Source organism: Penicillium longicatenatum, assembly GCF_028827895.1.
Source record: "Penicillium longicatenatum strain IBT 33135 chromosome Unknown contig_4_segment0_segment0, whole genome shotgun sequence".
Taxonomy (NCBI): Eukaryota; Fungi; Ascomycota; class Eurotiomycetes; order Eurotiales; family Aspergillaceae; genus Penicillium; species Penicillium longicatenatum.
This window is the reverse complement of record NW_026643122.1, coordinates 3,370,961-3,388,201: the sequence shown is the minus strand read 5'-3', so window position 1 is coordinate 3,388,201 and position 17,241 is coordinate 3,370,961. Positions and strand designations below refer to the sequence as shown.

General features: G+C 50.0%; 9 protein-coding genes across 9 annotated transcripts; 4 read left to right on the top strand and 5 right to left on the bottom strand.

Annotated features, from left to right (window-relative positions):
- Positions 1-51: 51 nt before the first annotated feature.
- Positions 52-813, bottom strand: N7484_008103 (uncharacterized protein; the record flags this gene model as incomplete). The annotated part of the gene is made up of 1 exon (XM_057118490.1): positions 52-813. One exon carries the CDS (start codon positions 811-813, stop codon positions 52-54), a length of 762 nt encoding a protein of 253 aa, XP_056971525.1.
- Positions 814-1,379: 566 nt separating this feature from the next.
- On the top strand, positions 1,380-2,979 carry isn1 (IMP 5'-nucleotidase ISN1; the record flags this gene model as incomplete). Its single annotated transcript, XM_057118489.1, has 8 exons — positions 1,380-1,404; positions 1,451-1,461; positions 1,507-1,527; positions 1,582-1,596; positions 1,645-1,792; positions 1,845-2,639; positions 2,692-2,831; positions 2,890-2,979. The coding sequence occupies 8 exons, from the start codon at positions 1,380-1,382 to the stop codon at positions 2,977-2,979; spliced, it is 1,245 nt and encodes a 414-aa protein (XP_056971524.1).
- Positions 2,980-3,693: 714 nt separating this feature from the next.
- N7484_008101 (ATP-dependent 6-phosphofructokinase) lies at positions 3,694-6,171 on the bottom strand (the record flags this gene model as incomplete). Its single annotated transcript, XM_057118488.1, has 3 exons — positions 3,694-4,845; positions 4,902-5,363; positions 5,431-6,171. The coding sequence occupies 3 exons, from the start codon at positions 6,169-6,171 to the stop codon at positions 3,694-3,696; spliced, it is 2,355 nt and encodes a 784-aa protein (XP_056971523.1).
- Positions 6,172-6,729: 558 nt separating this feature from the next.
- On the bottom strand, positions 6,730-7,398 carry N7484_008100 (NAD(P)-binding protein; the record flags this gene model as incomplete). The annotated part of the gene is made up of 4 exons (XM_057118487.1): positions 6,730-6,785; positions 7,058-7,126; positions 7,168-7,280; positions 7,358-7,398. The coding sequence occupies 4 exons, from the start codon at positions 7,396-7,398 to the stop codon at positions 6,730-6,732; spliced, it is 279 nt and encodes a 92-aa protein (XP_056971522.1).
- Positions 7,399-8,961: 1,563 nt separating this feature from the next.
- On the top strand, positions 8,962-10,284 carry N7484_008099 (uncharacterized protein; the record flags this gene model as incomplete). Its single annotated transcript, XM_057118486.1, has 3 exons — positions 8,962-9,038; positions 9,100-9,620; positions 9,680-10,284. 3 exons carry the CDS (start codon positions 8,962-8,964, stop codon positions 10,282-10,284), a joined length of 1,203 nt encoding a protein of 400 aa, XP_056971521.1.
- Positions 10,285-10,890: 606 nt separating this feature from the next.
- N7484_008098 (uncharacterized protein) lies at positions 10,891-11,817 on the top strand (the record flags this gene model as incomplete). Its single annotated transcript, XM_057118485.1, has 4 exons — positions 10,891-11,201; positions 11,255-11,362; positions 11,413-11,569; positions 11,632-11,817. 4 exons carry the CDS (start codon positions 10,891-10,893, stop codon positions 11,815-11,817), a joined length of 762 nt encoding a protein of 253 aa, XP_056971520.1.
- Positions 11,818-12,037: 220 nt separating this feature from the next.
- Positions 12,038-12,375, bottom strand: N7484_008097 (uncharacterized protein; the record flags this gene model as incomplete). The annotated part of the gene is made up of 2 exons (XM_057118484.1): positions 12,038-12,213; positions 12,261-12,375. 2 exons carry the CDS (start codon positions 12,373-12,375, stop codon positions 12,038-12,040), a joined length of 291 nt encoding a protein of 96 aa, XP_056971519.1.
- Positions 12,376-13,044: 669 nt separating this feature from the next.
- N7484_008096 (NAD(P)/FAD-dependent oxidoreductase) lies at positions 13,045-14,616 on the top strand (the record flags this gene model as incomplete). Its single annotated transcript, XM_057118483.1, has 3 exons — positions 13,045-13,066; positions 13,130-13,677; positions 13,726-14,616. 3 exons carry the CDS (start codon positions 13,045-13,047, stop codon positions 14,614-14,616), a joined length of 1,461 nt encoding a protein of 486 aa, XP_056971518.1.
- A 497-nt stretch (positions 14,617-15,113) lies between these two features.
- Positions 15,114-17,103, bottom strand: N7484_008095 (mediator of RNA polymerase II transcription subunit 17; the record flags this gene model as incomplete). Its single annotated transcript, XM_057118482.1, has 2 exons — positions 15,114-16,776; positions 16,832-17,103. The coding sequence occupies 2 exons, from the start codon at positions 17,101-17,103 to the stop codon at positions 15,114-15,116; spliced, it is 1,935 nt and encodes a 644-aa protein (XP_056971517.1).
- Positions 17,104-17,241: the final 138 nt, after the last annotated feature.

Here is a 17,241-nt window from a genome sequence, read left to right as displayed (position 1 = left end):
CCAAAGTTTCCATCGCAGTTATAGCATAAGAGACAATCCCTTTCAGGTACATCATTCGGCCCTTAGAGTCGTCTCGGAATCCATTCTTGATAAGGGTGCAGACTCTTCCAAAGTCGTCTCAGAATCCCTTCTTGATAATGGCACAGAATCTTCCAATGGAATAATGACAATGCGTGCCTTGAGAGCAGCTCTATCACGGTCCCTTGGATCGGATTGACCCAGGAAGCCCTCCAGGTGGAGATCCATATCCTTCATATCCTCCAACAACTCATTTGGCAAATCGACACGAATTAAGAGCCCCCGAGGCTGGAAGAAATTCTCGTTCCAGAATGAAATGTGGTGAGCCAGACGCTCACCCTGCTCCCCTGCCATCGCGGAAACCAAATTGCGCTTCTCCTTTCGCCTTCGAATGTGACGTGCGACTAGGACCGCTGGGATAGCACCGAAGAAGCCAACCATCAGCCCTCCTATGGCGAGCGTTCCCAGACCCTTACCAATAACAGTGGTCCACTGCTGTCGGGAGAGTTTGGCTTCGTCACGGATGACTTGGGTGAACTGACTCCATTGTGTTTCGGAGATTCGGTGTTGTGACAATTCTTCTGGGTAATCAAAGCCGGAGGAGCAGGTACCGCTCCGCGAAGGTACTTGTAGGCCTCGTGTTAATTTAGATGCAATGGCGAAGCCCGGTTCATCGTCCTGTTCGGGAAGGAGCAAGTGCTCCTTGGACTTTGAATCCAAGGAATCGTCGAATGCCTCTAAAGGGTCCGATGGCGGAGGAGCATGAGCTCGAGCTTGGCCCAGGTTTGACATCATTGTGGTTGAAGTATGTTTTGGTTGCACTGAGGCTACTAGTAGCATAGCCCGTTTGTAACAAAATGGTGTGTAGAATGCGCTGTTGACTGATAATCTGAACATCCATCAACGGTCATCTATACCTTATATACCCAATTGAGAATTGATTTGCCTGGAGGCTATCCAGGCATCCATCCTCGTCACCATCGGTGGCTGCTGAGATTCGCGAGTTTGACCCGGGTGCAGCACCTGGGGCAGTGTTGCCTAGGAGTCATCTTTGCTCACATTTGCACATCTTAGCACTGGTAGCATTCTAGACCCGGGTCAGTAGCGAGACGGTTGGGCCGTCACAAAGGCCGATCGTCCTATTCGGGGCTGAGAGGCTCCTTTAGCGCAGCCACGTTTGAGAGCCTGAGGTTGATTGGTATGAAATACGGTGCCTTGACAATCAGGATAAACAACCTTTGCGCCGTCGACCAATGGAAACGTCGAGAGAACTGACTCATGTGGCTTCATGAGTCAGAAAGGACCGTGCACCGGAGATAAACAGCTCGCCGACACGGTAGCCTGATCAATCAGGAACAACAATGACGACCCGTTATCGTGTTGAATGTAAGATCCTTTCTGCTCTTGGTTTTGACTCTGCTGACCCGTGTAGATGCGCTCAAGGTATGAACTGTCCAATAGCCGCGTAGCTGGGTACTGACTCCGCAGACCCATCGTCGGGATCAACTGGTACGTGAGCCCCTCGTGGATCCGGCGTGACACTTCACTAACGAATGCTTGTAGATAGAATGGATTAAAGTACGTCATGATGTATTATAGACAGGTCCAGGCACTAATTATTCATAGGGTCTACTGGCTGTCCCCTTTGTGTTGCACTCCCAGCCCAACGTCGATTACCAGGAACACAGTGAGGGGCTGAAGACGGTCGCCGCCGACACCTATCAGCGCTATGCAGAAATTATGCGCGATGTGGAAAACTTGATTATCGATCACAGTGAGTGGTCATCTAGGCAGCCTCATATGTTCCTTTGACTTATCGGTCGCAGTCCAACATCATGAACGGCATGCCCTCGGCAAGTCCAAGCTGAAGCTACTGGTACCCTCGGTCGGCACTTTCTTCACCAAATTACACATTGAAGATGCCTTCAGGTACCAAGATGATCGACGGTTCATCAGTCGGCGCAGATTTGTGGCGCCCTCGTTCAACGACATCCGGCTTATCTTGAATTCGGCCCAGCTACTGGGCTTGGTTCGTTCTAGCGAGGTCAAACTGGTCACTTTTGACGGAGATGTAACTCTCTATGATGACGGTGCCTGTTTGACTCCAGATAATCCGGTTATCCCACGGATCCTGCGCCTCCTAGCACAGGGGCGCAAAGTCGGCATCGTAACAGCGGCAGGGTATGAAGAAGCCCCCAAGTATTACGGTCGCTTGTATGGCCTCTTGGACGCCGTGCACGACTCCACCACCCTGAGCCCGGCCCAGAAACAGGGCATCATTGTGATGGGCGGTGAAAGCAATTTTCTATTCCAATACGATCAGGACTCTGAGGTTCGTCTGACCTATGTGCCTCGCGATGAGTGGTTGCTCGATGATATGCGGGCATGGGCAGAGAATGACATCAAAGAACTTCTTGATCTTGCCGAGTCCGCACTTCGAGATTGTGCCGCGAATATGAATCTCCCGGCTGGCGTATTGCGTAAGGATCGCGCTGTGGGGGTCTATCCGGTCAATGGGGTTCGAATCAACCGGGAACAGTTGGAAGAGACTGTTCTTGTGGTTCAGAACACTGTGGAGAGGTCTACTGTTGGTTCACGGCTGCCCTTCTGCGCCTTTAACGGTATTTTCCCTTCCTCCCTTACTCAAGCGAAAGTATTTCTAACTTGGTTTAGGTGGCAATGATGTGTTCGTCGATATCGGTGATAAGTCGTGGGGTGTGCGTGTTTGTCAACAGTACTTTGGTGGCATTGACCCTTCGAAGACCCTGCACATCGGTGATCAGTTCTTGTCTGCTGGCGCGAATGATTTCAAGGTACATACATCTCATTATTTCATCAGTATCAACGAACTCACAAAATATTACACACTAGGCTCGCTTGGCGTCAACGACCGCTTGGATTGCAAGTCCCGCCGAAACGGTGGATCTTTTGGATGAGTTGGAGACTGCAGTGAACCCCTGATTGACATTTAATGCATGCTACGTAGCAGATGTTCCTATTCTATGCATCATGATCTTAATACTGAATTTGATTTTTAACATCTACGTTCATGTTCATCCTTCAGTTTTTACGAGATTTCATAGTGGATCAATGTATGGCTGGCTTGGAGTCAAAAAGACTGACTTGAGTTTTCTATTGGCTGGTGTAATGATATGTTACAGGTCTTGTCTGTAAAACGGTCGAGACAACTGAAGCCAGCGTTCCGGAATAGACACGCGAGAAGGTAAAGGCAAATGGCAGGACTATCACTCTTTAGTCAGAATAGCCCAGTTCATCGAATCTGGACGGTTTTGGCGTAGCATCATACAAACGTGAAAGGGGGACGTCCGCCGTTATTGCTAAAGTAAATTGCCAGAGATGTAGATACTCTCTAGGCGGACAGTCTCGATCGTAAGGAAATACCCCGATGTATTTGGAGTGACCGACAAGATCCATTCACAAGCATTTAAAAGGTCATGTTCAGGGGCATAAAAAAGTCCGTTCATGGGGAGCTAGGGACGGAAGGGATAGAGTGGGGATCTGAGAGAGATTGAGATGTTAACGTCTAGATCTGAAGAAGAGCGAAAAAAAGAATCACCCGCTTTACTCGGGCGGAAGCAAGTCGACGGGTCATTAATGATCAAAGAGTGGTCGTCCTTTGGTGTGGATCATAGGAGGGGGAATCATTGTCGGTGATTACGTACTCTCGTAGCAAGACCAGGTCTCCTGGGTACGGGAAGCAGCTCGGCCAGACAGGACGTTGACGACATCCTGCAGCTCCAGCCAGAACTCAGTCTTAGGGCGGCGACGAACCCAGTCGGTCTCGGTCTCCTCTAAACCATCAGCTCCACCCATTGGCGAGAACAGCACCTGTGAGCCCTTGACACCGATGACAGCGGCTGACAAAGGATCCGCAGCAATATCGTCGCGGCTCTTGCCTGCGTACGACTCGATGTGTTGCATACACTTGATGGACATACGCAGTGCACGAACACGGTCCATGGGGGATGGCTTGCCACCCTGCTGGAAGTGACCTGGTACAGCAGCGCGCGACTCGAAGCGACCCTTGGCCTCCTCCTTAAACATGTCAGCAACAAACTGAGTAGTGTAAGTACTCGATGCGCATTCATTCCGAAGAATGATCTTGCCAGCACGATTGGCGCCCTTGTCGCGAATGAAGTTGTCCCGCAGGAAGTCAATATCCCGTGAGAGCATCTTAATGTCAATACCCTCCTCGGGGATGTAAACCGCCACTGCACCTACTGCTAGACCAGCAGTGGTTGCGATGTAACCAGATTTGCCTCCCTGGGTCTCAATGACGAAAACTCGGCGGCGAGAGGACGAGGCAGACTGCCGAATGGCGTCACAAAAATCGATGAGAGTGTTAAGGCAGGTGTCGCTACCAAGGGAGTACTCAGTACCAGGGACGTTATTGGAGATGGTGGCTGGCAATACGATGAGAGGGATTTTGAATGCATCGTATTTATCACGGGCCTGGCGCAGTTGGCTAACCGCTGTGAAAGCCTCAAATCCACCAACCACGAAAACGGCATCGAACTTGTAAAGCTCAAAGCACTTGGCGGTACCTTCCATATCTTCCGACGGAAGGCTACGGTTGGTTCCAATATCTGAACCTCCTTCGTTGACCCAGCTGTCAGACTCGAGCCATTTGACCTCCCGAACGGAACTGATAGGCTTGTCGTCATGGTGACGGACGAGGCCGGGGAAGCCATTGTGAATAGCAAGCGGGGTGTGGCCCCGGGTCAGGCAGTAGGCCACGGCTCCTCGTGTAGCCTGATTCATACCACCGGCGGGAGCACCGACATGGATGATCGCAATGCGCATTCTCTGTAATTGAGTTAATCTTTGCAATTTACAAGTCATAGAATTTCGTGGAATCGTACCTTGTTCTCGGGAAGAGACATCTTGGGGTGATCTGGAGTTGATGTATTCAAGTATGCGTGATAGTATTCTTTGAACTCAGCATCACGCTCGTTCATGGCGGCATCGAAATCCTTCGCGTGAATCTTGGCTGTGACATCTTTGGTGGCTTGGACTGCATCCATCAGGGGGGTACGCATGATCTTGTTCTCACGGATTGTGATGACGGGCACGGGGGACTGGGGAGACATCTCCAGCACAGCCCGAACGGCCTCGACGCCTTGCAGGGTTGAGAGCCAACGGTCATAGGCACATGCCGCACCACCACGCTGGGTATGACCCAAAACCGTGGTTCGAGTATCCAAGCCCAGTCTTTCGGTCAAGATATCCTTGATTGTTGAGCTCGAAATCTTGTTCAGTTGACGATCCTGTGCACCCTCGGCAATAATCACGATCGTACGGCGCTTGCCTCGCTCCTTGCGATTCTGTATTTCCCTTAGTCAGTGACTTTGTAACAATATTTTCCTAGAGATGAATTCTATTGAGACGTACCTTGGTAATGGCGGCACACATCTCATCCTCCCAGCCCTCCTTGGGAGGATTCTCAGGGATGAACAGCCAGTCTGCACCAGTGCTGATGGCGGACATCAGGGCGAGCCATCCACAATGACGACCCATCACCTCAATCACGAATCCTCGCTGATGAGAGAAGGCAGTATCAAAGACATCATCGACGGCGTCACAGATGCGCGTCAAGGACGAGTAGCAGCCAATAGTGGCGTCGGTACCGGACATGTCGTTATCAATAGAGCCGACCAGACCGACAATGTTAAGGACCGTGTAGGGCTCGATCTGCTCCTTGGTTAATTCGCCCGCGGAGACAAGTTCAGATAGCAAGCCGGGCCACTCCGCACGAAAAACGTCGGCACCCGTCAAGCTACCATCACCACCGCAGACCACCAGCGCATCAATGCCGCGCAGGATCATGTTCTTTGCAGCCCGCAAGCGACCAGCACGCTCTCTGAAGGCCATGCATCGCGCGGAACCAATCAATGTACCACCGCGGGACAACCAGCCGCGAACATCTTCCCAGTGCAGCTGACGGATCATGTTGCCACCGCTGACCAGACCCTCATATCCTTCGAAGACGGCGTAGGCCTCACAGTCACTGTGAATGGCCATGCGGACCACAGCCCGCACGGCACCGTTCATACCGGGGGCATCACCTCCGGAGGTAAGTACACCGATGCGGCGCTTCTTGGGCGGTTGGACGGGAATTTTGGCGGGTTCCATGGCGAAGTAGGAAAAGGTCGACCTGCAGAGGTCGAACACAATACCAATGGAGAGTTAATCGAGGGGGGAGAGAGGGGATGAATTGAATCTTGGAAGGGAGAAAATAATTGATACGCGCCGGCAAGGACTAATTAACGGAGTGGAGGGGTTGCGCCCAAATCCGGTGAGACAAAGCAGAAGTGGGGGAAATGTCGTCACTGACACGAATGATATCAATGAATAACGTTAAACCGGCTAGTGCAGAAACCGTTTCGGTAGGGTAATTGCAAAACAAGGAAAACTCGCGAGAGCTGACAGATATGATATGATAAAATCATTCACATTTATTTTGGTTGCCAATGGACTTCAACGCTTTTAACGCTTTGACATTCAACGCAAGTAAATTATGCAATCATCGCGGCAGAAAATGCATCGCGGCCAATCGTCACCGATTCACCGCCCTTAGCTCTATTTTGGGCTTAGTGCGGGGCACGGGCTCTGGTGGTTTGCCACGTGATGTGTCTTGCTTAGGATGTTAGGGCTTCACTCTAGGGCAGATTATCAACAGGTGATAGCATTTCAGTGGTTGTTCATTCCAAGGTTCCCAAGGGTGAGCTTGATCGTAACCTTGCGCGCTACATTAAGAGTCAAAATTACATCATATATGCTATTCTCTCTTAAGGAGAGTGTGTCCGCCATTCGCATATGGGTCTGGCCAGTGATCTATGTATCTTCCATGCACAAGAATCGGATCAACCGAGCAATGCCCTGCACCATGGTCAATCGATTGCCTATGCCGCTGGACTTGTGGTATTCAATTACTTCCGGGGACTGTTATGAACAGAAGAAAGCTGTGGCAGATCAGCGATTAAACTTAGTCCAGATCACCTAGGGGTGGGTCACTCACGGGTATCCATCGGCTCCGGCGCCACATCGTTCACACTGACCTGTCGTGCCTGCAGCTCCTTGCAGATACCTCGATTGAAGTGCTCAGCAGGTGCATTTGATCCAGCGTACGAAGTATATTAAGCGATAAAGGCACCAACATCGCGGTGACGACGGAGATGATTGCCGCCGTCGGATACATGACAGCGGCCTTGAGAATGAAAACGGCCGGTTCGGAATTGATACTGGATTTGATCGATCAAACATGTACCATCATGGCAGAGTTCTATCGTTGCTGACCTGCGTAAACATCGAGTCATACTCCTCCGCGATCTCGGTGAGCTTGTTCAGCACCTTGCCCATCGTGTTGATCACAATATTGAAAATGCCAAAATCCTTCAGCACCAAATGGAACAGTACGTCCACTGCACTAGCGGTGGTCAGATCGGCCTGATAACAAGCGACTCTCAAAGCCAGGGATTTCTGTTTCAGCTTAGCTTCCAGCTCAGTAGCATTAGCCTTCAAGATACAGCGGGGCTACGGATTATCGCTAGATACGGGAAAGGCTGCACTTGTGAAACACACCCACCTAGGTAGAGAAGCAACATCATCTCATGGCGCAAAAAGAAGACCGGAGTGCGCGGTTGCTTGTCTTATGTATTGCCTAGGGCCTAGTACCAAAAATCGAGAAGACAAAAAAGATGGACTCGCGGGGAATCGAACCCCGGACCACTCCCATGCTAAGGGAGTATTATACCACTAAACCACAAGCCCATTTCATGAAAATATTTTCTATTTTATGCTTAATGTTTTTCATGCCAGAATCTCCATGATCTTTTGTTGATCCAAATTACCTATGACCGGAAAGATTCGAGCTACATACCCAGGTAGGTTTTATATATCCTTCCAAGGTTATAGAGATCAATTTAAACTTGACTCTCAATGCTCGGTTTCGTAGGCAGCCATGGTATCCAAATGCAACCTTCAAATCTTCGTTGGTTCTCTCACCCAAAATCTGGGACGTGCGACTATGGATATATATCGTCACACCAGTAGACTAAGTGAGGAACTTCTATTCCGCCTAACGCCTGGGCAACATTGGAACCCTCTAGGGCTTATAAGCATATATGCTTTTTCTTCACAAATAAATTAATGCCACCAGGATACCCACATATGAGGCAAATCTATGCCTTGAAAAGTCCGAGTTGCCAGATCGGGCTTTGGGGTCTGTAGTCTGTAGATGAATGTTCATACATTGTAGCGCTCAAAACATCGCCCCCGCTAAGTCCACACTGACATCGTAAATCCAGGGTTCTTGTGATGATCCTGACCGGAACTCAGATCGGATCTGAGGGATTTCCACTTTTGTTTAACAATTTCAGACATCGTGAACGTACGGGATCGCAGATCTGGATAGCCTGAATACACATTGATCGCCTCGTGTCTACGGCCCCTGATAGACTTAGATAAGCCCCGACGGTGATTGATCACCTCCACGATGCATGAAGCGGCCCCTACGTAGGCCTAGTCAGGGGCCATGTGCTCGTTCGCCGCTCGTGAAATAAACTCTCATAGCGCCGACCGCACTCAGCCACCCTGCCTAGCGTTCTTTCTTTTTTTTGTTACTTTGCCGCCTGAATTCATTTCAGGTTCCTCCTTCGAAATTCTTAAGCCTTTATTTTCCGTTCTGTTTGCCTTTCAATCACCCTCTTTCTCCTGGTTTCCGACAATCTCTAAGATTCACCTATTTCGTGACGTCGACAATCGCGTCGGAGCGGACCCACCAAGCAAGGGATCGTTGCCTAGCGCCCGTGAGCACGCGCAGGCACGACACAATAGAAATCCCTTGCCTCTCTTGGCCTGTAAATGCAGTATCTATAGTTGTTCGAACCTCATCTGAGTGTGCCAACTGCAACATCGCCCGCAATGGGTGCCCCAGCTCTGCTCGCTAGTATCTCAAAGCTACTGGTACTCTCTTATATTCTCGACTGGGTGTTTATTATGTGCGCAGAATGTCCCTGAATGCCCTCAAGTAATAGGTGATCTCAAATCTGACGAAACCAGAGCCGTGGCACTATTTGGATATGCATTTTACAAGCAAACGCCAAACCAGCACCCCTTCTCTTTAACGGACCCAAGCATTTCATTTCCATATACAGAGAACGAGACCGTCACAACCTCAACCCTTCTCCTCGTCTCAGTGCTTGCTCCTGCTGCTATCATTTTAATCGGTGCCCTGGCAATTGTCCCCGGAACAGCTGCTTCTGCCGGTTTCAAACCATCCAAGTCTCATACTCTGCGTCGCAAATTATGGGAGTGGAACGCCGGATGGATGGGACTGGGTGTAGCATTGGCTGGTGTATGGATGTCTACTCAGGGACTTAAAGTTTTGTTCGGAAAACCGCGTCCAGATCTGCTAGCGCGTTGCAATCCAAACCTCGACGATATTGCGACCTACGCGGTTGGTGGGCTCGGCGAAAAGTTATCAGGTGCCGCTACCCTCGTCTCATACAAAATTTGTCAAGACCAGTCTTCGCTTGTGACAGTTGACGGGTTTTCAAGTTTTCCGAGTGGTCATTCATCCTGTACGTTGCGACTTCCAACCCGCAAATGGAGTACAATCTCTGATATTCTATTCTTCCAGTTTCTTTCTCCGGGTTGGGCTATTTAACATTGTGGCTATGCGCCAAATTCTCTGTTGGGTTTCCCTACCTTCCATCCTATCCCATTGAAGGGGATAGTCACAAAGATGAACGATCCTCGGTTCGCACGCGCGCCGCGGCGCCTCCTGTTCCGCTGATGGTCATCACTTTCGTCCCCACCGCCACTGCATTTTTCATCGCCGCATCTCGGTGGTTCAACTATCGACACCATGGGTTTGACATTATATTTGGATCTCTGATGGGGATGTTCTTTGCGTGGTTTGGTTTCAACATGTATCACCTCCCCATTCGGCGAGGGGCAGGCTGGGCTTGGGGACCGCGAGTTCGTCGTCGAGCTTTCATGCGCGGTATTGGCTTTCCAAGCTCCCTTGGGATCGACAGCTGGGCATATAACCGGAGTGAGCCCACCAATGAACAGCCTGAGATAGACTTGGAAAATGGCAATGGCAACACCAACGGCAACGGCCACAGCGAAGTCAACGGCCACTCCAGGAATCATGTCAACGAAAACGAGCCCGTGCCCCTACAGGAATGGCCAATGCGATCACCCGTGTCCCCCATGTCTGAGAGGCCTCATATGGTATGAATGACGTGAGATATTGATAAGGTACATAGGGGTTTGACAAAATAGGCATGCCTGGGGCTACCTTTAGCTTGCATATACTGACGAGTTGTATAACTGGTATATAATCTGAGGATGTGTGATCCGGCGGCCGCCTCGGCCGCCTTTGTGTCGTCCCGGGTGACGACGTTCATAAGTACGAGAACACTGTGCGAGATTGGGCGAAATGGGTGTGGAGACTGGAAAAGCGCGTGTTTTGTTATACCGCTCGTACAGCGGCACAATGCAAAGACTTTTCTTCCTAGGCTGAATGTATCCACTATGATGATTTACCAATTCTATTCACTTTCCGGCAGTGTTGGGAAATCTTCGAACGCATAATTCAAATATAATGGTAAAGATAAAGATGAACTCGTTTTATCTGAATGCAAGTTGAAGAACGACCGGGGTTAAGCGGAGTTAGGCGATTACGTAGCTTACAAAGTGTAATCCTTAAGTTAGTTCCGGAGGTACTTCCTGGCAGGTACCCTTCACTTCTTTAAGTTCAATCCCAAGTCTCAATTAACCATTCTTTCTTCCAATATCCACCTCTTCGGAATAAGATAGACTCACTCGCTAATCCAGCGCACTATGACTTCGTATTTGATCACAGGTGCATCTCGTGGTCTTGGCCTGGCATTGGTGTCCCGATTGGCTACCTTGCCAGCAACGGAGGTGGGAAAGATAATTGCCACTGCACGCTCCGATAATTCACCCAAGTTAAAGGAACTCGTGAATGCGTCATCAGGCCGAGTTGAAGTGGTCCGATTAGATGTCACTGACCAGAAAAGTGCGCTGGAAGCTGCCAGTGAGGTGGAAGGCAAGTTGCGAGGCAAAGGGCTTGACTATATCATCAACAATGCTGGTCTGATGGATTACTCCCCGACTGGGGTGGAGGGAATGTGAGAAATCTGCCTTGTGGGTTAATGAACAATTGCTGACCAGATTATGATAGGGACAACCTCAATGAAATCTTCCATACGAATGTGACTTCAGTGCATACGGTGACACAGGCATTCTTGCCGCTTTTACGCAAAGGGGACAAGAAGACAGTAGTTAACATGTAAGTCTACTATTCCGGGTACCAACAATATCGAAGACTTATATCAGCAGATCGAGTACCGTTGGAACCTTTGCCAAAGCGGAAGATTTTCGCGTCTCACCGACTCCTGCCTATAAGGTGTCTAAAGCTGCACTGAACATGTTGACTGTTCAGTATGCCCAGCAGTATGAAACAGAGGGTTTTACTGTCCTGGCTGTCAGTCCCGGTGTAAGTTGTAGAAGGATGATGCGATCAGTGATGCATCCTCAATCCAGACTAATTTTGAACAGTGGTTACGCACCGACCTCGGCTCGTCTCGGGCGGATCTGCCCGTTGAAGTGGGAGCTGAGCAAGTCGTGGACATCGTGCAAAAGAGTGGACCATCTCAAAATGGAAAGCTAATTAACATACATGTCCCGGGCTGGGAACATGCGCCGGGACCCAACCAGTATCCCGGTGGAGAGACCGCTTGGTAAGGAATTTTCAGAGATAGGTCCACGAATATCTACACTACGAATTATCAGATGTATGGCGCCTTGTGCAAACCCGGTGGGGAAAGATCTTATTAAATTGCCCGGAAGGAAGGTGAAATCTTGATACACCGATGAATTAGTCCCATCTCAACTAGAAACATAGCCAAATCATCATTCATCTGAATCGCAATTAGAAATTGATCATAGAAAATTGAGGTGAAGCTTACGTCGCGTCGCATGAGTGGCTACCCTCCTGCTTAGGATCTTTGCATCCATTCGGACAGGCCTTGGGGTGGCCGACGATACCGGGGTTCTTGCAGTGAAACAGAACATTCTCCAAAGGCTGATCTGCAACGTCGGTTCCGTTGATAACATCTTTTAGATCCGCCTCGGTGAAGCCTACTCAATTAGTCAAAGGTGGATATTACACATAGGAATTGACTTACCCTTGTCCTTGATGAGAACATCGGAGCAGTAATCGAAGCTAGGAACGCATGTCTTGTCAGCCAGGCCAGTGGAGACCAAGGCGAATACAGCGAGAATAACAGACGAGAATTTCATCTTGAATTAGGGCAAAACGTTATACGAGGGGCCAAAACCTCGGTGCGAGGAGAGAATCTTTATAGCTAGAGATCAGAGTATGGAAAAACAAGTCTTGCATTCCTTTAGTCGCTAAAGCTTGCCTCGCACGTTCCTGGTGGAATGCGAGCCGGTATGTGGTTACGACATAATGCATACCACACTATGGTATTAGACCTTCAAAAGCAGCCAAAGATTCTAAATTTACTACGTTGAACAGAGAAGAAAAATCAAGGAAAAGAACGCAAAGTTAAGGAAATCCCTCATCAGGGCATAAGTAGGAGATGAGGCCGTGTTAAGCATGATCTTGTGATAGGTCAGCACTACCCCTGTCATTCATTCTTTCAGCCCCACGGTGCGGTCTCTCGATCCTTCTTGAAGCCTTTTATAATTCAATCCGTGACGTTGAAACTACACGTTGGAGGGATTGTTTACCCTGAGGGTCTGGTTGGTTAGGGGAAGACAGGAGAAATACGATGGATCTGCTGTACCTGCCTAATGTAGGTGGCATCCGACCTCACTGATGCGGTGATGCAGTGGAGAAAAGTCCGTTATCTTGATAAGATAAACGCGAACCCCGCACGACTTTTATATCCACACGATGGACGCATGGATTGCATTGTGCTTTAATATTTGACTCTTCAATTCACTATGGAGCCAAATAAAGACCTTGGTATGTCTCCCCCTCCCTTTCCCAATCCAGTCATCGTCCGACGTGCAGTTCATTGATGCGCAGTAGTCGCAAAGCTGGTGATGGCCGATCCAGGCCTACCCCGACCGAAACCGACCCAGTCATACTGGCAACAGGTCCCTCATGAACTAGCAAACGCACAATCCCCGAACCTTCCTACCGAACGAGACTTCGCTATCATTGGGTCTGGAATTACTGGGCTTGCCGTCGCCAAATCGCTACTAGAGCAACACCCAGCAGCAACAGTCACCGTGTTCGAAGCTCGAACCCTCTGCTCTGGTGCGACGGGGCGCAATGGAGGCCAGATGGCCGCCAACGTGGGCGAAGAATATATGCATCTTGCCGAAGCCCACGGACCGGAGATGGCGGGGAGGATTGTATCATTTACGTTCCGGAATCTGCAGAGGATGCAAGAGTTGATCAAGGAATATGATGCCGTGGAGACGAGCGAGGTGCAGCAACTTCAAAAGCTGCGGGCCTTTTTGACTGAGGACACCTTCCGAAATTTCAAGCTGAGCATCGCGCGTTTGGAATCGGATCACCCTTCGTGGAAAGGCCTGTACACAATCCTTGACAAGGAGACTCTTAGAAAGGTTCGTTGTCATTAAATTTATCTGCATGGCTTATCTGACCTTCCTCAGAAGCATGGAATCCACGGCGCTGAAGGAGGCGCATTGCTTCCCGCTGGGACCGTATGGCCCTATCGCCTTGTGACCAAAGTGTTCGCGGCTTTGATGAAGAAGTACCCAAACCGACTTACTATCGAAACGAGTACGCCCGTTCAGGCAATCGAGCATGAATCCAACTTCGTCACACCAGTGACATCCGTGTTTCCATACATCGTCCGGACCCCTCGAGGCTCCCTACGTGCCGGAAATGTAGTTTACTGCACCAATGGCTACACGGGACATCTCATCCCCAAGCTCCGGGGCCGCATTCATCCCTTCAAAGGCACAATGACGGTTCAAGATCCTGGAGACGCAATGCCAAATCAAGGAGAATCTTTCTCGTGGGGATTCCACTACCCAATCACATATGATCCCGCGACCAAGGTATCCGGCCATGGACTGTATTATTTGGGACAGAGTGCGAAGACTGGATTTTTCTATTTTGGAGGCGAGAATGCTCGAATAGAGCACGTCATCTCGGCTGATGATAGTTTTGTGGATAAGAAATCTGTGACCCATCTGCAGTCTGTTCTCCCAAAGTTCTTCGGCAAGAGTGCCATGTTGCCCTGGAAGGTAGTTAGCTCTTGGAGTGGGATTATGGGATTCTCATCTGATGGGTTGCCTCTGGTCGGACGACTCCCGTCATCACTAACCGGTCGCAATGGCGAAGGAGAGTGGATTGCTGCCGCTTTCAATGGTTATGGCATGGCGAATTGTTTGATGACTGGCGAAGCACTGGTATCTGAGATACTTGGAAATGGCACTGGCGACTGGCTTCCAGACGCGTATGGACTTAGCGAGAAGCGGTTGCGAGATATTCTCACGACACCTAAGTCTATTAAGGCTTTGACGTCTAAGCTATGAGTTCAGTTCATGTAGAGACATAAAATCTTTGCCTCATAATGCGATGATAATCAGTCGCCAGTTCGTACTGTAACACTGAGTGTACCCCTACGATACAGGGACTATGTGATGACAAGAGCCTAGGTTTACTCGGAGCGTTCGAGATAAATAAACAACTGAGCTATCTTTCATGCAGTTTCATGCAAGGGTATATCTTTTCCGGCGCCTATTGAATGCTTCAAACACCAGAGAGAAAATTTTTTTCTTGGGTGGCGCCCCACCCGTAATGCGCGCGCATTCTCATTCTGAGAGCTTCCTGTCCTACGAAGCTTTCGATGAGAATACGTAGGAAGCAAAAAGATGGACTCGCGGGGAATCGAACCCCGGACCACTCCCATGCTAAGGGAGTATTATACCACTAAACCACAAGCCCATTTGATGAGATTCGATTGACCAAAGGTGGTTCAGGACGGCTCGTGGGTGGGTTCGACCCGCTCAGAATTGGCTTCCGGGCCGGGTCAGTGAGTGCGTTCGGCATCGACAAATTCCAGCATCGAGGGGCTTGTGTTAGGGCGGTTGATTGAAGAGGTCGAATTCCAGGTGCGGGTCTCAGTATTGTGAGAACGTAATTCATTGATACCACGCCCAACACCATCAATGCTGTGCACAAGATAAGTGGAAAGAGATAGCTCATGGCGGGATAGAACCACCTTCATCTTTCTGTGACTTTCAGGATTAATTCCAGACAATAGCAATTCACCCAGGTGAGGGTAAATTGCGTCCCATGTCTTAGATGTTTCGCCGGGACTGTTATGGGACGATGACCGCTCATGGGACGAGATCCTGGAGACCACATCTAACAGTAGGATGTGGGTGACGGCAGCCTCCACCTCATCCCTTAATGCAAGGTGGCCCGGAGATTTGACATCGGAGAAAGTAGGGAAGTTGAGGCTCACATCGTAATGCGTGCTAAACGGCGGTGCAGATAGATTTGTTCGAATTGTGATACTGAAGAAGCTATCAGGCGTGGAGAGATTACCCCGAAGCACAGACTCAATTGGCATGAGGAACTTCTGTATGAGTGCCTCAAGTGGAGTAGCAGAGGAGTATGAAGGGAGAGGGGCCCCATTTATGAATTTTTTGGTTGTCAACTCCGGGATGTCCAAACCAGACGAGCTTAAGACTCCATAGATGTCACGAATGAATGATTCCAGCTGGCGGAGTTGCGCCAGATGCTGGAAATAAGCCAGAGCGGGACGAAGCAGGTGGTATTCAGGTATAGTCCGCTTCTTTGAGGTCAACGGCGGCGGCACTTGCGTGCGACGGCGCAGATTTTGGCGATGAGCGAAGGCGAGGAGGATACGCATGGAGTGTGCTAAGCCGTCGGCAAGAAGTTTATCGGTCGCCGTAGAACCCTCGTCAGCTTCAAGACTCTCGTCACCGGCATCTACTAGATCCAATAGAATATCAAGATCTTCAGAGGCGGGGACTTGAATGAGATTTTGACGAGTCGTCACCCCGGAGTTTGCCATGGACCGGGCTTCTCGAACCAATTCGTGGAACAGTTCCTCCTCAAAGACGGAGTCCCGCGCCTGGAGGATGCGATGCTCAATCGATTCAGCGTCGTTGGAAGTGGAAGAGTATGGTCTTGTACTACTGGAGATGTGAGAGCCTTGCTTCACGCGCACCCGAACAAAGCGAGCACCAGAAGGAATCAGTCCTTTATCTAGGACCAAGCTTCCATTCTCAGATCGCCGTAAGGAAGCAAGGCCTCGGTCGCGAAACACCGGTGTCGCTTCAATGAACCCATACTGCACTCCGAGTGCTTGTCTTTCGCGTGGTAACCTGCAGACCTTCCAGCCTTTGTCCTTGATTGCCAATACTTCATTCCAATATCGAGTTTCCGATGCGACTTCCGTCTCCAGTCGGGCGGCCGCCTTCAACAGCTTGCTGGAAGCCGAGTTGAAATTCTGGATTCTCCATCCCCTGGAGACAGATAAGATGTCCTTTGTAGCTGATTCGGATTTCGGAGGGGGGTTGACTACATCTGTATTCAAGGAACCGAGGGGTGCGATCTGTTTCAAATAAGGCGACATGGAGGTTTCGGCTTGGCGGGGGGCATTTTTCGACAAGAGGAGTGAGATGAAATCGAGGGCGAACATGGCTTCCATGTGAGATTGTCTAATTGTTCTCAGTTAGCTTTCATTCGGCTCGGAAATCCATCAGGTCCACCAACACTGCGAACTGAGTGATATCGGCGCGCTTCTTGTATAATTGTTCGAGACGTTCCGTGGTGTCGACATCCCCATCGTCCTGATCGCCATCTTCTGAATCCTGTGCACCATCGCGTTCCTTCTCCTCGTCGATCTTGGTCCGAAGGATCTCTTCGTTGACGTCTCGAAATGAACCCCAGTGGCTGTTGATCTGAGAGATTTCGACTGGCAGGGTGTCGGGGCGATCCTGCTTCTCCAGGATAGCACGAAGAGGGAGAGTGAACGAGTCAGACATTATGAAGTGAGCGCCACCCCACTGCACTCGGATGTGACAATGGGAGGATGAGGATCGGAAGTGGGGACGAAGTGAGCTACAGCTACGACACTTTGTCTCTGGGGAAAACTATCACGTGATTCACTTTGGAAGCCACGA